This window comes from Microcebus murinus, chromosome 18 (genome assembly GCF_040939455.1).
Source record: "Microcebus murinus isolate Inina chromosome 18, M.murinus_Inina_mat1.0, whole genome shotgun sequence".
In the NCBI taxonomy this organism is placed as follows: Eukaryota; Metazoa; Chordata; class Mammalia; order Primates; family Cheirogaleidae; genus Microcebus; species Microcebus murinus.
The window spans coordinates 29,030,704-29,049,552 of NC_134121.1; the positions used below are offsets into that span (position 1 = coordinate 29,030,704).

General features: G+C 35.6%; 1 protein-coding gene across 2 annotated transcripts in view; it reads right to left on the reverse strand.

Moving 5' to 3' along the window:
- Positions 1–18,849, reverse strand: part of USP32 (ubiquitin specific peptidase 32) — a 205,514-nt gene that overhangs the window by 127,743 nt on the left and 58,922 nt on the right. For both annotated transcript variants that reach the window (XM_012777151.3, XM_012777062.3), the window contains exon 2: positions 18,151–18,278. In XM_012777151.3, the coding sequence (XP_012632605.2) occupies positions 18,151–18,278 (128 nt within the window). The remainder of the gene's footprint in view (positions 1–18,150; positions 18,279–18,849) is intronic.

Sequence of the window (18,849 nt, forward strand, 5' to 3'; positions counted from 1 at the left end):
AGTTCTGGGCTGTAGTGCGCTATGCCGATCGGGTGTCCGCACTAAGTTCGGCATCAATATGGTGACCTCCCGGGAGCGGGGGACCACCAGGTTGCCTAAGGAGGGGTGAACCGGCCCAGGCCGGAAACGGAGCAGGTCAAAACTCCCGTGCTGATCAGTAGTGGGATCGCGCCTGTGAATAGCCACTGCACTCCAGCCTGGGCAACATAGCGAGACCCCGTCTCTTAAAAAAAAAAAAAAAAAAAAACATGCAAATGATGTGCCTTTTAATCACCTCAATTTACCTCCTGTATTTCATCTTTATGTCCCATACTACTTCAACAGCAATAAAGAAAACTCATTAACAAAATGTTTGCATCAGAGATTTTTATTCAAGAGTTGGGACAAAAAAAGACCAAAGAAATAAAAATTCATGGAATATTGGAGCTTAGAAAAGACAGCCTGATAAATACTTCAGCTAAAAATACATTTAGAAAAGCAATGTAAGAAATTAACCTTTGTCTCACAGACTATAAAGCTATTGGAAGGTATGGGACAATTTAGCTACAGGTATTATGAAAACTAAGCATAGGAAAAAATAAGGCAATTTTTATTTTATTTTATTTTTTTTCTTTTTTTAACTATATGCTTAAAAATAAGGCAATTTTTAAATCCAGGAAAAACAAAATACTGAATAAAAAAGAAAACTATATCATAATTCAATATGTTACAGCGAATGTTTACATAGTCAGAATACTGTGAACAATACTTATATAACCAAAACTTGTGACCTAATTGCACTGGGAAGATATCAAAAGGAGGAATGTCAGAAAGCTAAATACTTATCTTCCACAATTGGAAAACAAAGCATAAAGCTTAAAATTCATTAGGAAACAGCAGTAAAGGACAATATTTAGAAGTATGTACAAGAAGCGACTACTACAAAGTGGTAGCCTCTGGAACTTCCATAAGATTAAGTTACGTGGAGACAGGAACTCTTGTTTTCACTAGCTTTTTTTCATTTTACTTTAACTATGTGCATATATCACTTCGATAAAAATTATTTTTAAAAGCTTTATTTGCAAAACAGGTAACTGGTCACTGCTGGGGAGACACTCCAGGTAAAGGAGATAAAAGGAAGACGACTTACTTTTCACTAAAGACACTTCCATAAGTTTTAAATGTTGTCATCAACATACATGACCTATTTCCTACAAATCAACTAATAAATAATAGTTCACAGGGCTATAAATATGAAACACAGAGCAAATGAAAACAAAAGAGCACTGTAATTCAATTTTAATAATGTAATTAAAATATGTATTATATATTTTAAAAGACAATTTTTTAAGTAAAATTTTCATCTATGCCTCCATGATATTATCCAATCCATTTAAATAAATTTCTGTTGCCACTCAACCTGGATCATAATACAACTTGTATGTTGTAGCTTGCTGCACAAACTGTTAGCTGTCTACCCAATGTCCCTAGTATCCTTTTTTCCTTTCTTCCTTAGTAACAGAACACCAACAAAAAATATTAAGGTGCCCATTTATTTTATTATTTTTTTTATTATTTTTTTTGAGACAAAGTCTCACTCTGTTGCGTGGGTTAGAGTGCTCTGGCATCAGGCTAGCTCACAGCAACCTCACATTCCCAGGCTCAAGCAATCCTTCTGCCTCAGCCTCCCAAGTGGCTGGGACTACAGGCATGCACCACATCATGCCTGGCTAATTTTTTCTATATATATTTAGTTGTCCAATTAATTTCTTTCTATTTTTAGTAGAGACGGGGTCTTGCTCTTGCTCAGGCTGGTTTCAAACTCCTGACCTCAAGTGATCCTCCCGCCTCAGCCTCCCAGAATGCTAGGATTATAGGCGTGAGCCACCGTGCCTGGCCTAAGGTGCCCATTTAAACCTACATTTTCCAGAGTCTCTTTCAACTAGGGATAGCCAATGAGATGTGACTGGGAAGTCAATGGGTGGACTTCCAGAAAGACTCTAATCAAAGGGGGCCTGGGACCCTAATGACAAAGAGGAGCTGCGATTCAGTATCTGTAATGTCTACTTTAGGAATTTTTTTACGTGAAGGAAAAACTCATAATATTTTTACTTACTTTGAGTTTTTTCCTGGGGGGTAATGCATTTCCTACTAATACACAGATCAATCATAAATCAAAGACTGCATCTCAGACCCTCTGCCCTTATAACTTGATTTAGGGTTCTTATTTGACACCATGGTTTGTTTTCTCGTTCTACTGGGACTTAATATTTACAGCAGTCACAAAGAATTCTTGACCTCAGAATGAAATACTCTGTAAGATAGATAGAACCTTTATCTCTTTGAGATTCTATCAGAGAATCACCAAAGAAAAATTCATGCAATAGACTCACCAAGTTTTATGAAAATAAAACTGAATATTTCCACAAGATATCCTAACAGACAGAAATGAATTTTATATAGATAGATAGTTCACTATCCTGCCAAGAATAAGCTGTTTATGAAAGATAAATACCACATGTTCTCACTCATACGTGGAAGCTAAAAAAATTGATTTCATAGAAGTAGAGAGTTGTTAACAGAGGTGGGGAAGGGAAGGAAGAAGAGGGAGATAGCCAAAATTTGGTTACGGTATACAAAAGTACACCTAGATGGGAGGAATAAGTTCTAGCATTCTCTAGCACTATGGTGACTATAATTAACAATTTATTGTATATTTTCAAATAGCTAGAAGAGCAGATTTTAAATGTTTCCAACACAAAGGAATGATAATGTTTGAGGTAATGGATATGCCAATTGCCCTAATTTTATCATTATACATTGTATACATGTATCAAAATATCACACTGTACCCCATAAATATATATAGTATATTAATAAAAATAATAATAAAAGCAAAAAATAAACTGCTTAATTTAAAAAAGAAAAGGCCAAATATATTTCAGAGAAGAAAACATGTTAGTTGCTCCATCTTCTTAGCATATTTTATTATATTTGTCCTACAATCTTTATTTATTTCACATAAGAATTATCCTAAGGGTTCTTTCTATAGGGCTTTGTCAGGTGTAAATCTTACAGAACTGTTGACTATTATATGGCTAGACATAAGCCCATACCATAAAATGTTTACAGAACATTAAGAGTCAGAAAGTTAGTTACTAACACTCTTCTTAAATTTAGAGAACAGAACACTCATTACTTTTTTCCCTTCCTCAAATCCAAAAAGCAAAGGAGCCTAGTATAAACAAAATATCCAGAATAGCTCTGAAAATTACCTATTTGTATCTAACAAGACTATCTGACCAATAACTAATTCTAGGACTGATTCCACAAACCAGATAACCACTCTTACTGTCTTAGGTAACTTCCTGCTGCCACCACAGAGAATAAGTCCTGAGATTCAGTCTCTACCCTGAAGATACCTTGTCTATTTAAATCTATTCAAATACACAACTATAAAAGATAGAGCATAAACTACAGTATCACTAGACATCAATAAGTAAATTACTGGCATGTCTCCTCAATTAGTTTGGCGCTGGTTTAAAATAATTAATTTCTTTGAAGTTCGTGGTTGTAACTCTCCTTCCACTTACTAGCTTCTTGCAAAGTCAATATCTTTTCCTTCCCTCTTTTCTTTTAAGAGACAGACTCTTGCTCTGTCACCCAGGCTGGAGTGTAGGGGTGCAGTCATAGCTCACTGCAAACTCCAACTCCTGGGCTTAAACAATCCTCCAGCCTCCCAAGTAGCTGGGACTACAGGCATGTTCCACCATGGCCAAATAATTTTTTTATGTTTATTTTTTTGTAGAGATGAGGTCTCACAAGTTGCCCGGGCTGATCTCAAACTCTCAGGATCAAGCAATGCTCCTGCCTGAGATTCCCATAATGCTGAAATTACAGGCATGAGCCACCCATGCCCAGTTCTTTGTCCCTCTCCTCAATCGCTGATGTATTCCCATCCCAAGCAAGAAGCTGAATTCTCCTAAGACCACTAGTGCCTGAAAATGCCTAAAGGCTTCAAGTTCAACTATTAGGTTTCAAGTCAAAATTGCTCTCCTTAAAGTTAGTATCCCTAAATTCTGCATATAAAGATTTCCTGGGTAGCTTTTTCTTCACTGTTCTACATCTTAATCCATGATCCTAAAATTGGCCTCTTGGTCTTCACAACTGGCTCCCACTGTCTGTCCTTACTCTATTTCACTATCCATACTTTTCTTGGAAGCTAATTATCCTGGATCTTCTATTCTCATTGATCTCACTCTAGAATCTCCTTGCTTTAACTTCAGTTTTCTAAAAGCTTAATTTAACCTCTAACTTCAAATCACAAGGGAGAAGACAGATTTCCAAATGTATCATTGGGCATTCCTTCTTTTCACTATCCCAACTTTCCCAGCCTAACCTAGCCCTCCACCCTTCTCCTCTCAATTCCAGGGCAGGTCTCCAAGTCAACAGAACATCACAATTTAATTACACTTCTAACTCTCCTAATTTCAGTCAAGCTAGTCAGCTACCTAAATTCCTACAAAAATTTGATCAATGTTTTAGAGGTTCTTTTGCTTCAGAACTTAAGAGACTAGGAAAAGGTCATAAAATAAATAATCAAGTCAGAACCAAAATACAAAAATCCTACCAAAGATTGAAAAGGAAATGAACAGTCAACTTTCAGGCTCATTTTCCTAAACAGTGTTAAGTATTCTTCCTCAAAAACCCAAAAAATATATATAATTTAATGTCTTTACCAAGTTTTTGTGGAATAACTGAAGTACAATAAGTTGCACATATTTAAAGTATACAATTGATCAGTTATGTCATATGTATATACTAGTGAAACCATCACCACAATCAAGAAAACAAGCATTTCTATCACAATAGTTTCCTCATGTACCTCTGTAATCTTATCCCTCCCCTTTCTTCCTGCACCAGCCCCAGCATCAGTCTCCAGGCAAGCTTCCTTCTATGATAGATTAGTTTGCACTTTCTAGAATTTTGTATGAATGGAATCTTAAGCATTTATGCTATTCTGGCCTGGCCTCTTTCATTTAGCATAATGATTCTGAGATTCATTCATGTTGTGGCATATATCAGCATAGCTTCCTTTTTATCACTGAGCCATCTGATATAATTCTACAAAGAAGTAAAAAAAAAAAAAATCCTCACTGTGAAAACGCCTTACCCTATTTACAGTGAACAGAACATATATTTTTATTTTAAAATGAAGAATGCCAAACAAAGACTGCCCACTGAGAAAATTATTTTATTATCATCTTTAAGGAAAAATAAGAATAAAGAGCCGGGCGTGGTGGCTCACGCCCGTAATCCTAGCACTCTGGGAGACTGAGGCCGGAGGATCACTTGAGCCCAGGAGTTTGAGGTTGCAGTGAGCTAGGCTGACGCCTCAGCACTCTAGCCCAGGCAAGAGAGTGAGACTCTGTCTCTAAATAAATAAATAAATACTTCAGTTACATATTTAATGGGCACAGTGTACACTATTCAGGTGATGGTTATACTAAAAGCCCAGACTTTTACCACTAAGTAATATGTACCAAAACTGTACTTGTACCCCCTAAATTTATACAAATAATTTTTTAAATCAAATTAAATTTTTTAAAAAGACTTTAATTACAGTTGATCCTTGAATAATGTGGAGGTCAGGGGCATCAACCCCCTATGGAGGCCAGGCCTGGTAGCTCATGCCTGTAATCCTAGCACTCTGGGAGGCCAGGGTGGGCAGATTGCTTGAGGTCAGGAGTTTGAAACCAGCCTGAGCAAGAACCGGTCTCTACTATAAATAGAAAGAAAATTAATTGGCCAACTAATATATATAGAAAAAAAAAATTAGCCAGGCATGGTGGCGCATGCCTGTAGTCCCGGCTACTTGGGAGGCTAAGGCAGGAGGATTGCTTGAGTCTAGGAGTTTGAGGTTGCTGTGAGCTAGGCTGACGCCACGGCACTCACTCTAGCCTGGGCAACAAAGTGAGACTCTGTCTCAAAAAAAAAAACAACTCTATGGAGTCAAAAATCTACCTATAATTTTTGACTCCCCCAAAACTTAACTAATAGGCTACTATTGACCAGAATCTTTTTTTTTTTTTTTTGAGGCCGCCCGCCTCGGCCTCCCAGAGAGCTAGGATTACAGGCGTGAGCCACCGCGCCCGGCCCAGAATCTTTACCAGTAACATAAACAGCCTATTAACAAATATTTTGTAGGTTGTATATATTATATACTGTATTTGTAGAATAAAGTAATCTAGAGAAAAGAAAATGTAATTAAGAAAACCATAAGGAAGAGAAAATACATTTACAGTACTATACCATATTTATCAACCACAGTTTACATCATCTGTTTATAAGATGAATCATCTGTCTGAAACAGCAGGCAACAGCAGCTGCAGACCTCAATCTATGGTATATATAAAGCAATTCAACTTTTTCTTGCACTGTCATGACTTTTCTCTGCTTCTTAGGAATACTCCCAGCATGACAAGTGGCATTTCACATAGGTCCAATGGATTTATTCAAGGCTTACAGCACTGCACTAAACACAGTGAAAATTACATGAGAATCATAAGAGATTACTTTTTACTGTGATATGCAGTTTACTGAAAAGATGAACTTCTCACACAGAGATGATTGGTATCCCAAGGCATTTGAAGCAGATACTCGTAACACTTGAGCTCACCAAAATAGCAACAAGTGGCTATAAAATTATTATAGTAATGTAGTTAATTTTATGCAGTATGATCTATTACTGCATCTTTATGTTTATTTACAATTCTTTTAACTGCAAATGGTGCCATATACAGTAAGTATGTGTGTACGTTTTGATAAATTTTAACTTTTTATAATAGATTTGTGTATATTTTGTGGTAAATGATAAAACAGATTAGTATATACTTATATTTTATGAATTCATAACATATCTAACTTCTTCTTAATTTTTCATAATTCTAGTCTACGTGGTTCATCTGTAGTTCTTCTGAAATTATTGCAAACATGCAAAAACTTTCCCAATATATTTACTGGAAAAAATCAGCATTTAAGTGAACCTGCACAGTTCAAACCCGTGTTGTTCAAGGGGCAAAAGGGCTGGGCACGGTGGCTCACACCTGTAATCCTAGCATTCTGGGAGGCCAAGGCGGGTGGATTGCTCGAGGTCAGGAGTTCGAATTCAGACTGAGCAAGAGCCAGACCCCTTCTCTACTATAAATAGAAAGAAAATTAATTGGCCAACTAATATATATAGAAAAAAAAATTAGCTGGGCATGGTGGCATATGCCTGTAGTCCCAGCTATTCGGGAGGCTGAGGCAGGAGGATTGCTTGAGCCTAGGAGTTTGGGGTTGCTGTGAGCTAGGCTAATGCCATGGCACTCACTCTAGCCTGGGCAACAGAGTGAGACTCTGTCTCAAAAAAAAAAAAAAAAAAGAGGCAACAATATCTCGCTTTAGCAGTTAAAAATACAGAGCAAGATTTCTTTAAAACATATTCCCATGGATTAATTGTTTAATGTATTTTGTCCAGAAATAATAACTAATATGGGAGAAAACACAATGAGTTTCACTGTATATGTGAAATATATAAATATCATTTATTATATGCCATTATTTTGAGTTTATGTCAAATAACTTGTATTCATTCATAAAAAATTACAGATATTTTATAACAAATATCTAGTTTAGATGACAGGAATAAATGAATGACTCTCGCTAAAGAAAACTACTGTAAAAAAAAGATAGACTATACTAAGAATTTTTTGTTAGCCATGATATAAATATTTTCAATAAATAATTTTGCTATCTGGCCGGGCGCAATGGCTCACGCCTATAATCCTAGCACTCTGGGAGGCCAAGGCAGGAGGATCACTCAAGGTCAGGAGTTCAAAACCAGCCTTAGCAAGAGTGAGACTCCGTCTCTACTAAAAATAGAAAGAAATTAATTGGCCAACTAAAATTATATAGAAAAAAAAATTAGCCGGGCATGGTGGCGCATGCGTGTAGTCCCAGCTACTTGGGAGGCTCAGGCAGGAGGATCACTTGAGCCCAGGCGTTTGAGGTTGCTGTGAGCTAGGCTGACACCACGGCACTCTAGCCCAGGCAACATGGTGAGATTCTGTCTCAAAAAAAATAATAATAATTTGCTATCCTATACTAGTTTGCATTAACATAGGAAGAAAAGTCTCTTAATGTAATTTACTTCCTAAAAATCCCAAATCTGACTGAAGAATTTCTTAACTGTGATTATGAAATTGTGATATATCTATATTGCATGTACCTATATTTAAAACTACAATATAGGTAGTATATAATGATACCCACGTAATGACTAACAATTATTAAAAGGCCATCATTTTTCATAATGGTATCTTTGGGACAACACTTAAGATCCTCAGAAAAATGCTCCAGAATACTCTTATAACTTAAAAGAAAATTGGGCAGGAAAAAGCTTACCCTAAAGCTATAAGCATAAATGACTCTGAAAAGAAATTCTTTCCTCTTCCTATTTTCAATCAGCTGCTCAGAAACAATAAAGCATCAAGGAATTAAATTTAGAAGTGCATTAAGGAAGGAGTCTCATGTTTATCACTTAATGACAAAAACACGGAAATACAGAAAGTCCAACTGTATTTTACAACTCTTCTCTCCACATTTTAATCAAATATTGAATATAATAACTCATACATTCAAAGATAACAGTCCTAAAAGATAGTAATTACCATATAAGGCACAACATAAAAACAGTTCCATTTCTACTATAAATAAAAAAATTTATTAGACAGGTACTCAATGAAATATAGATATATTTATACCACTTGTAAGCATGGAGGGGCAAGAAGGAAAAGGATAAGAATCCAGATGTCTTCCCTTTATATTCTTCAAAGTTTAGCAAATATTAGTTGCTTTCTCTACATTTATAGTTCTTTTTATATAAATTTCACAACTTCCATAGTAAAACTCAGCTAAATTTTATCAGCTAAACTTCGGTAGAGTTTATAACTGCCAGTTGTGAATTAAATCCACCTTATTTAACCTTATAATACCAATTAAGGTCAGAAGTGTCTTATTGAGACTGACTTGAACAGGATCCCAATTATTTTTGTCATCTACTATATCAGTCATGGCAGTAGTTCAGTTAATACACCAGGGACTCAAAATAAGTGATTGTACATAAGTTATTTCCTATAAGATAAGTGAATAACTTCTTTGACATTTGGCATACTACTTAGAACATTCATAATTTACCTAATGTTCTTGATGTAATGTTTTATGCAAGGAAGTTCAATAGTCCTATTATGTTTAATGATATGTCAGCTCTTGTACTATAAAATCTGTCTTTCAATAGCTTATGAAGTTAAAAATCACTCTAGGCAGTTACGGACCATCAAGACATTTTTTTAAAAGCTCATACATGTTTACAAAAAAATAATGATATACTCTGTTGTATAACTGTAATCTTATAGAATCATTGGAATCTTTGTCCTGTCTCACAAAAAGAAATACCAAGAGACGATGAAATTCAAGAACTAGCATGAATGTTAAACTGAACAAAAAGAGATGCAGTCAAAGTAAAGAGTAATGAGTATTTTACAGACTCTAGTTACAGAGAAAGATTTCAAACCTGTACCCTGCTGGGTGTTTTCCTGTCAGCTATAATGTCAAGATCAGGATTTATCATAACAAATGAAAATGTTAGCTGCTTTTTTCTAGCTGATATAAACATGTTGTTTTATTTTACAACAGTCAATGATCAATAGCATCAAGAGCTAACAATCCATGAGTTGTCAAGGAAGTTGTTAGCCTATAAAGCTAGTAAGTCTAACATAAAGGAATTTCATCAATAATGTAGAACGACTAACATCAAAAAAAAAAAAAAAACTATCACTCTTCTGTGATAGTCCCCCTAAAGCTAGACTATCTAGTAAATATAGCACTCTAATCCAAAAGAGCCCCTAATGTAATACAACATTACTTCTGTGCATAAATTCACCACAGTAATGGGAAAATATAATATCCTACTAATCAGCCATTCATTTTCACATGTTGATCACTATGTCTGAAAACACTCCAGGCTCTAAGATGGCTTTTGCTTAAAATGTCCAGTTTTCAGTTTAGAAAAAGGTTAAGTGTTCAAAGATTGCAAAGTTAGTAAAGCTAACTGACTTCAGGAGTATGGTCTTGTGGGCACTGTCTTGGTCATTCTTTTAAGAGGATTTTGCAAAATAATACACTTACTGAAAAGCAAGCATTAATAAATCAAATATTTACTAAGTTTATACTGTATGCACAGCACTCTGTGGCATATTTTTCTAAAGTCATAAAGTCTGTCCATCAAGAATCATAATTTAGATAAGATTTACATGAACAATTAATAAATGAGTCATTATCTATAATAAAATGTATGCTACATACTACAGAGACAGGCTTCAATGCCTGTAAGAGTTTAAGATGGGAGAAAAGCAATATTGGGTAAAATTGTCAGAGACAGCTTTATGGAGAAAAGTAGAGTAGTATTACTATACTCACCAGTCATCCAGAATTGAAATCAATCCTGGGATAGGGATTTAAGAGTTTCCAGTTAAAATAAATAGTTAATAGGTAGCTACTGTAAATATACTTGTCTAGCAGATTTTTTGAGTAGTGAAAAGCACTTTTAAGTGAATTTGAAAATAAAAGGAAAAAATTATAAAGTAATACCACATGGAAATGTTTTGTTATGAAATTTATTTGGAGGGAGTAGAAGCAGTGGGGAGAAAACATAAACACTGGATTATTAAGAGTTAGTAGCTTGGTTCAGGAAAAGTCTACTTTCAAATTTTTCACTTATTTTCTATTTACCTTGTTTTCTCAATCCCCTCAAATTCTGTCCATTTAATATTTTACACAAGGCTACTATTATAAGATCAGAAGTGCATCAAAATATTAATCACACTAATCAATCCTCAAAACAGTAAGTCTAACAAAATCTTTGCTTAAGTTTTAAAAACTGTATACTGCCATGAATTCTTATTCCTCATCCAAAATAGTCTCTGGAAAATAGAGAAATAGCCTTGGAATTTATGATTGCAAGTCTTCAGAGAAAGTAAAAAATGGGAGTTCTGTTCAATCCTAGATAAATCCCTCGTTCTGAAAATATAAAGCTATTGTCTTCTAGAAAACAATTTAGAAACTTATACTGCTTCCTTAATTAATATATCCTAAAGTTATTGTCCTTATAAGTTCATGATCCTTTTGCACTAAAATCTCCAAAATATCTTTCCTTGTTCTTGAAAAATATATGTTATTTCTTTTTCTATAAAGAAAAACACTGATTGATTATATAGAGGACAATAAAGTTTTTTCCATCTATAATTGGCATCTTGCATAGTACTGCAGCTTTTATAGAGATATTGATATTAAAATATGCTATTGTGCCTCAAAACATTAATTTCAGAATCACGCCAAGAATAGGTGACCCTCTTTACCCAGACCTTAAGTCTCGAGCTCTCTGTAAGATTTTTTTTTTTTTTTTTTTTTGAGACAGAGCCTCACTTTGTTGCCCTGGCTAGAGTGAGTGCCGTGGCGTCAGCCTAGCTCACAGCAACCTCAAACTCCTGGGCTCAAGCGATCCTCCTGCCTCAGCCTCCCAAGTAGCTGGGACTACAGGCATCCACCACCATGCCCGGCTAATTTTTTGTATATATATTTTTAGTTGGTCAATTAATTTCTTTCTATTTTTAGTAGAGACGGGGTCTCGCTCAGGCTGGTTTCGAACTCCCGACCTCGAGCAATCCGCCCGCCTCGGCCTCCCAGAGTGCTAGGATTACAGGCGTGAGCCACCGTGCCCGGCCTCTCTGTAAGATTTTAAGAAAGAATTCATAAAGGTCATGTATAGTGACCCTTCTTTAACTTTGCAACTAATTGCCTTATTTATAAATCTCATCATTTAACTTGATCTCCCTATATCTATGGAATACAGATCCTTTATTCTATAAGTCTACCCACTAAAACTCAATTCAAGCTTCCTGCCCAGACCAACAGTTTCATTTTATTTAAAGTATACCATTTCCCCTTCAGCAAATAAATTTGTATTCTCAAAGTATGAATTATACTCATAAATTCTCTCCTTTTCCCAAATATGCACAAAAGCTTATAAAGTCTTTATACTGACATGCTTGTCTTGAAGAGATGTCTGAAATGTGTCATAAACTCATTCTGTATGAATGCTGAAACTGTTCCAAAACAGTTTAATCGGGCTCACTCATCCTTTGTGATTACTGTATTAGAAACTATAAAGATATCCTTTCCTGAAAAAATAACAGGTATTAATTAAAGATAGAAATATAATACTTGGTTCTTTATGATACTTTACAACTTTCACAATAGAGTGTATGTACTAATCAATATCCACATACTAACGGTACCCATCCTCACTTAAAATATGCCTATCTCAATAAATAATAGGGCAAAAGTTGATCATCATCATCATTAAAAACCTTTACAAAATTTCTATTTGTGTTTAATACTGTACTACACTTTATGCAAAAAAGTGTTACCTACATTGAAACTGAAACTTGAAACTATCATTTTGACTTCTACAATTTAAAATTAAGATCCCTCTTATAAAACAATTACTTTATTCTAACCAACAGCCCAAAGGACAGAGAAGACTCTTGAAACAGTTTTGGGTTAAATGAAGTTTCACATAAAAATGATGTTTCAGGGAGTTCCATTTCACTACAGATGTGTAAAATCCGAAAGAGTGTCACTCCTAATTTAAAACTGAGAAAAGGCTGCATAAACCATCATATCACAACATTTCTCCAGTCCACCAGAGCGCTAAGGTCATAGGATAAAACCAAGTAGCCTCAGATTCCAGGAAAACAGATCCCTCTAAGGAGAGACAGGATGCATGCACTGCCTCTCCAACAGCAAGCATGAGAGGAAGATGCAGCTGTAATATAAGCAAGCAAGAAGAAAAATCACCTAAAAATTTCCCAAAGTCCCACTAATCTATTTTCTGTCTACATTGATTTAGCTATTCTAGCCATTTCATATAAATGGAATTATATAACGTGGTATTTTGTGTTTGGCTTCTTTGATTTAGCAATATTTTGAAGGTTCATCCATACTGTAATACATGTTAGAAAACCTCATTCCTTTTTTATTAACAAATAATATTCTACTGAATGGATATACAACATTTTGTCTGGTTCATGGGCATTTGTTGTACACTAAAAACTATAAAACATCATTGAAAGAAACTAAAAATCTAAATAAATGAAGTGACATTTTAATTTCATAGATCAGAAAACAATATTGTTAAGATAGTATTATTCCCCAAATTAATCTACAAATTTAATGCAATCCCTTCAAAATCTCAGCTGTATTTTTTATATAAATTGACAAGTTAATTATAAAATTCATATGGAAATGCAAGAGACCCAAAATAGCAAAACAATCTTGAAACAGAAGAACAGAATTGGAGGCCGGGCGCCGTGGCTCACGCCTGTAATCCTAGCTCTCTGGGAGGCCGAGGCGGGCGGATCGCTCAAGGTCAGGAGTTCAAAACCAGCCTGAGCAAGAGCGAGACCCCGTCTCTACTATAAATAGAAAGAAATTAATTGGCCAACTGATATGTATATAAAAAATTAGCCGGGCATGGTGGCGCATGCCTGTAGTCCCAGCTACTCGGGAGGCTGAGGCAGAAGGATCGCTTGAGCCCAGCAGTCTGAGGTTGCTGTGAGCTAGGCTGACGCCACGGCACTCACTCTAGCCAGGGCAACAAAGAGAGACTCTGTCTCAAAAAAAAAAAAAAAAAAAAAAAATTAACACTAAATAGATAAAACCTAAATGTAAGAGTTAAAACTATAAAACTCTTAAGAGGGCCGGGCGCTGTGGCTCACGCCTGTAATCCTAGCTCTTGGGAGGCCGAGGCGGGCGGATTGCTCAAGGTCAGGAGTTCAAAACCAGCCTGAGCAAGAGCGAGACCCCGTCTCTACTATAAATAGAAAGAAATCAATTGGCCAACTGATATATATATAAAAAAAATTAGCCGGGCATGGTGGCACATGCCTGTAGTCCCAGCTACCAGGGAGGCTGAGGCAGAAGGATCGCTCGAGCCCAGGAGTTTGAGGTTGCTGTGAGCTAGGCTGACGCCACGGCACTCACTCTAGCCCGGGCAACAAAGCGAGACTCTGTCTCAAAAAAAAAAAAAAAAAAAAAAAAACTCTTAAGAGGAGAACAGAGAAGTAAATCTTTGTAACCTTTGGTTAAGCAATGGTGTCTTCGATATAAAACTAAAAGTACAAGTGATAAAAGTAGATAAATTGGACTTCATCAAAATTTAAAACTTTTGGTTTGGTGCAGTGGCTCACATCTCTAATTATAGCACTTTGGGAAGGCCCAAGCAGGAGGGTCACTTGAGGTCAGGAGACCAAGACCAGCCTGGGCAACACAGCAAGAACCTGTCTCTACCAAAAACTTCTGTGTTTCAAAGGGCATTATCAAGAGAGTGGAAATACAACCTACAGAAATGGGAGAAAATATCTGCAAATCATATACCTCATAAGGGAATTGTATCTGGAATATGTAAAGAACTCTACAACTCAATAAAGACAAACAAACTAATTAAAAATGAGTGAAAATCTGAATATCTATTTATAAGTATATATGTGCATATGTAGACCTTTATATATGATCCAAAGAGATGGATCATATATTATGACCTAACTTTTTCCTAGCACCATAAATACACTAGGCCTGATAGTTTTAACTTTAAGAAAGGAGCTAAGAGGAGAGAAAGGCTAAAGTTAGTATATATTTGAATTTGGAAGCATCTTATATTAACTACTATGGACTTACTTTAAGTCCATTCCTCTAGTTGGCAACTTACATTATCATATTCAATTGCTAGTTATATCTTAAAATGGAAAATTCTAAATCCCAGGTTTTTATATTATACTAGCACTTAAGAAAAAAGAGTGAAAGAAAATAGGAAGATAACTTTATACTGAAACAGAGAACCTAATAAAGAGACTTAGGAAAAATGCTGACCCTGTCATAAATCTGAAACAACAGCAAAATAAGAAAGTATATACAAGAATACATGTAAGAGAAGTAACGCAACATATATCCTCACCAAAAAATAAAAATAAAAAAAGAAACAGGGCCGGGCGCGGTGGCTCACGCCTGTAATCCTAGCACTTTGGGAGGCCGAGGCGGGCGGATTGCTCAAGGTCAGGAGTTCGAAACCAGCCTGAGCGAGACCCCGTCTCTACCAAAAATAGAAATAAATTAATTGACCAACTAAAAATATATATACAAAAAATTAGCCGGGCATGGTGGCGCATGCCTGTAGTCCCAGCTACTCGGGAGGCTGAGGCAGTAGGATCGCTGAGCCCAGGAGATTGAGGTTGCTGTGAGCCAGGCTGACGCCACGGCACTCACTCTAGCCTGGGCAACAAAGTGAGACTCTGTCTCAAAAAAAAAAAAAAAAAAAAGAAAAGAAACAAAAACAAAAAAACTGACAAAAATGCAATCTCTATACTATGTAAATCACAAGCTTCAAAAGCACACATCATAGGTGAGGAACAGAAACTGTTGTTAACTAAAAATGGTGAATTATGGTTCTATATAATATACCAACCTTAAATTCCTATTATCATTTATTGTTTTATAAATTCCATTCTTATTTCACATTTAGAATGACATAGTACAAAACTGTATATATAACTATAAAATAGTAAACTATTTTTAGAAAGAACATTTGTATCAACTTAGCCCATTTGCACTCTACCTAAAGGTTTTAGAACTTAACTAAATAAGAATTTAAATATGTTCCAATAAGCTAGTGTTTCATTTACATCATTTTATTTTATAAAATTATTAGGTTTTACTCTAAAGTGATCTACAGAATTAATGCAATCCCCATCAAAGTGCCACTATCATCCTTTACAGATCTAGAAAAAATAATTCTTCACTTTGTATGGAACCAGAAAAAACCTCATATAGCCAAAGCAATCTTAAGTAAAAAGAACAAACTGGGAGGCATCAGTCTTCCTGACTTCAAGCTGTACTATAAAGCGATAATAGCTAAATCAGCCTGGTATTGGCACAAGAACAGAAGCATCAATGTGTGCAATAGAAATGAGATTCCAGAGATGAAACCATCTGCATATAGTAACCTAATCTTTGATAAAGCAGACAAAAATATACAATGGGGAAAAGAATCTCTCTTCAATAAATGGTTTTGGGAAAACTGGATAGCATGCAGAAGATTGAATCAGGATCCCTACCTCTCACCCTTATAAAAATCCACTAAAGATGGATAACAGATTTAAACTTAAGGCATGAAACCTTAAGAATCCTAGAAGAATATGTTGGGAAAACCCTATCAGACATTGGCTAGGCAAAGAATTCTTGAGGAAGACCCCCAAGGCAATCACTACAAAAATAAACAAATGGGATCTGATCAAATTAAAAAGCTTCTGCACAGACAAAGAAACCATCATTAGAGCAAATAGACAACCCACAGAATGAGAGAAAATATTTGCTCTCTATACTTCTGATAAAGGTCTAATAACAAGAATCTATCTAGAACTCAAAAGAATTAACAAGAAAAAATCAAACAACTCCATCAACAAATGGGCAATGGAAATGAACAGAAACTTCTCCAAAGAAGACAGAATAATGGCCTGCAAACATATAAAAAAATGCTCAACATCTCTAATCATTAGAGAAATGCAAATCAAAACCACAATGAGATACCATCTAACCTCAGTGAGAATGACCTATTTCAAGAAATCCCAAAACAACAAATGCTGGCAAGGATGTGGAGAGACAGGAACACTCTTATACTGATGGTGGGACTGCAAATTAGTGCAACCTTTGTGGAAAAGATTTTGGAGATACTTCAAACAGCTAAAAACAGAAATACCATTTGACCCAGCAACTGCACTGGTAGGCATCTACCCAAAAGAGCATAAGACATTCTATTATAAAGACATCTGCACCTGAATGTTTATGGCAGCACAATTCACTACTGCAAGGGCATGGAAACAACCCAAGTGCCCGTCAATTCATGAGTGGATAATTAAAATTTGGTATATGTTCACAAAGGAATATTACTCAATTCTAAGAAACGACAGTGAGCTAGCACCACATATACTATCCTGGATTAAGCTTAAGCCCATTATCCAAAGTGAGGCCACACAAGATCAAGAAAATGGGCTCCACATGTACTCGCCATCAAATTGGTACTGACTGATTAAAACTATGGTGCTCAAATGGTGGTAGTGTTCACCAGGGATTGGTGGGGGGGGTAGATCCACATCTTAAGGATGTGGTGAGCATTGTGAAGTGGAAGGGCATACCTCTAACCCAGGCATCCTCAAACTACGGCCCTGCAGGCCACATGTGGGTGTTTTTGCCAGTTTGTTTTTTTACTTCAAAATAAGATACATGCAGTGTGGACAAGAATTTGTTCATAGTTTTTTTTAAACTATAGTCCAGCCCTCCAATGGTCTGAGGGACAGTGAACTGGCCCCCTGTTTAAAACGTTTGAGGACCCCTGCAACCCTGGGAAAGGCAAAGATATTAAATGTAACCAAAATGTCAAAAAAAAAAAAAAGAAAGAAAAGAAAAAAGAAACATTTATCGGGGGTGTCAGGTGGGTGAGAGGGGGAGGAGGGGATGGGTGTATACTTACGTAATGAGTGTGATGTGTACCACCTGGAGGATGGATGCGCTAGAAGTTCTGACTGGGGGGCAGGGGCAAGGGCAATATATGTAACCTTAACAATATTTGTACCCCATAATATGATGAAATAAAAAAAAATTATTAGGTTTTACTATATGTAAAGGTTTTCTTTAACACAAAATTTACAAAACATACTTCCAAGATAAACATTTTATGTCAGAGATGATGTTTGTAAGAAGAAGAACGCAATCAATCAAATGGTCCCATGATTATAATCAGTGGCGATTAAAGCTCAAAAGTACAAAAGAACAATTGCAGCTGTGCAGTACTTTGGCCTCTAAGAACACAGCCACGTTAACATCTAAAAAACAGACCTGTTAACCTACTCAGCAAGAAAATTAATTGTATGAAAGATTAATCCTGTTAATATCAGGAGGCCCCTCAAAAATTTAGCCTGGTAGATAACTATCTCAAAGGAAAACCTAGAACATAAAGATTACCTCAGCAACTTTTGAAGGCACTCCATCCCCAAGCACTTCCCTGATAAAGCAGTGCTGGCCCATGTAATATGAGAGTCCACATGTCCTCTTGAAGGCATCCTTTAGTCGTTTCAGCTCTATATCTGTAACTGCAATTAAGAAACAGAAGATGGGTAAGAAATCAGAAGAGAAAAGAGCTCCCTCAAAATCTTTTTCAACCCAGTTCATAAGAAAAACTGGCAAACATTACTTCTCTTTCAGGTAAGTAAAACAAACCCAGTGATATTTGGTCATAATTCTAATATTTTCAAATCTAATTTAGAAAATAAGTATGAAATTTTTTTACCTATTTTCAAAAGACAAAACTTTAAAATATGTATACAAATATTAGGCAGTAGCAAGAAGCAGTAAATGTTTCAAATTTAATGTCAGCAACAATATATTCATTTTCTTTGTGACAAAAATTACATTATGTGTAATCCTTAAACTTACCTATCTATGTGGAGGATCGTCCCCAAGTTTAGCTTATATTTTGTCATCATTTACAAAAAAAAAGTTTACAAAATAGATAACAACCTAAAATTTTAGATATCCATTATCAAAAACAAAAAAATTACTGAGTCATTAATTTATGTTATGCATTGAATACTTTTTTCTACTATATAAAACAATCTCTGTCTACAAGGACAGAAAAATAAATACTCTTGAATGTGGTCACTA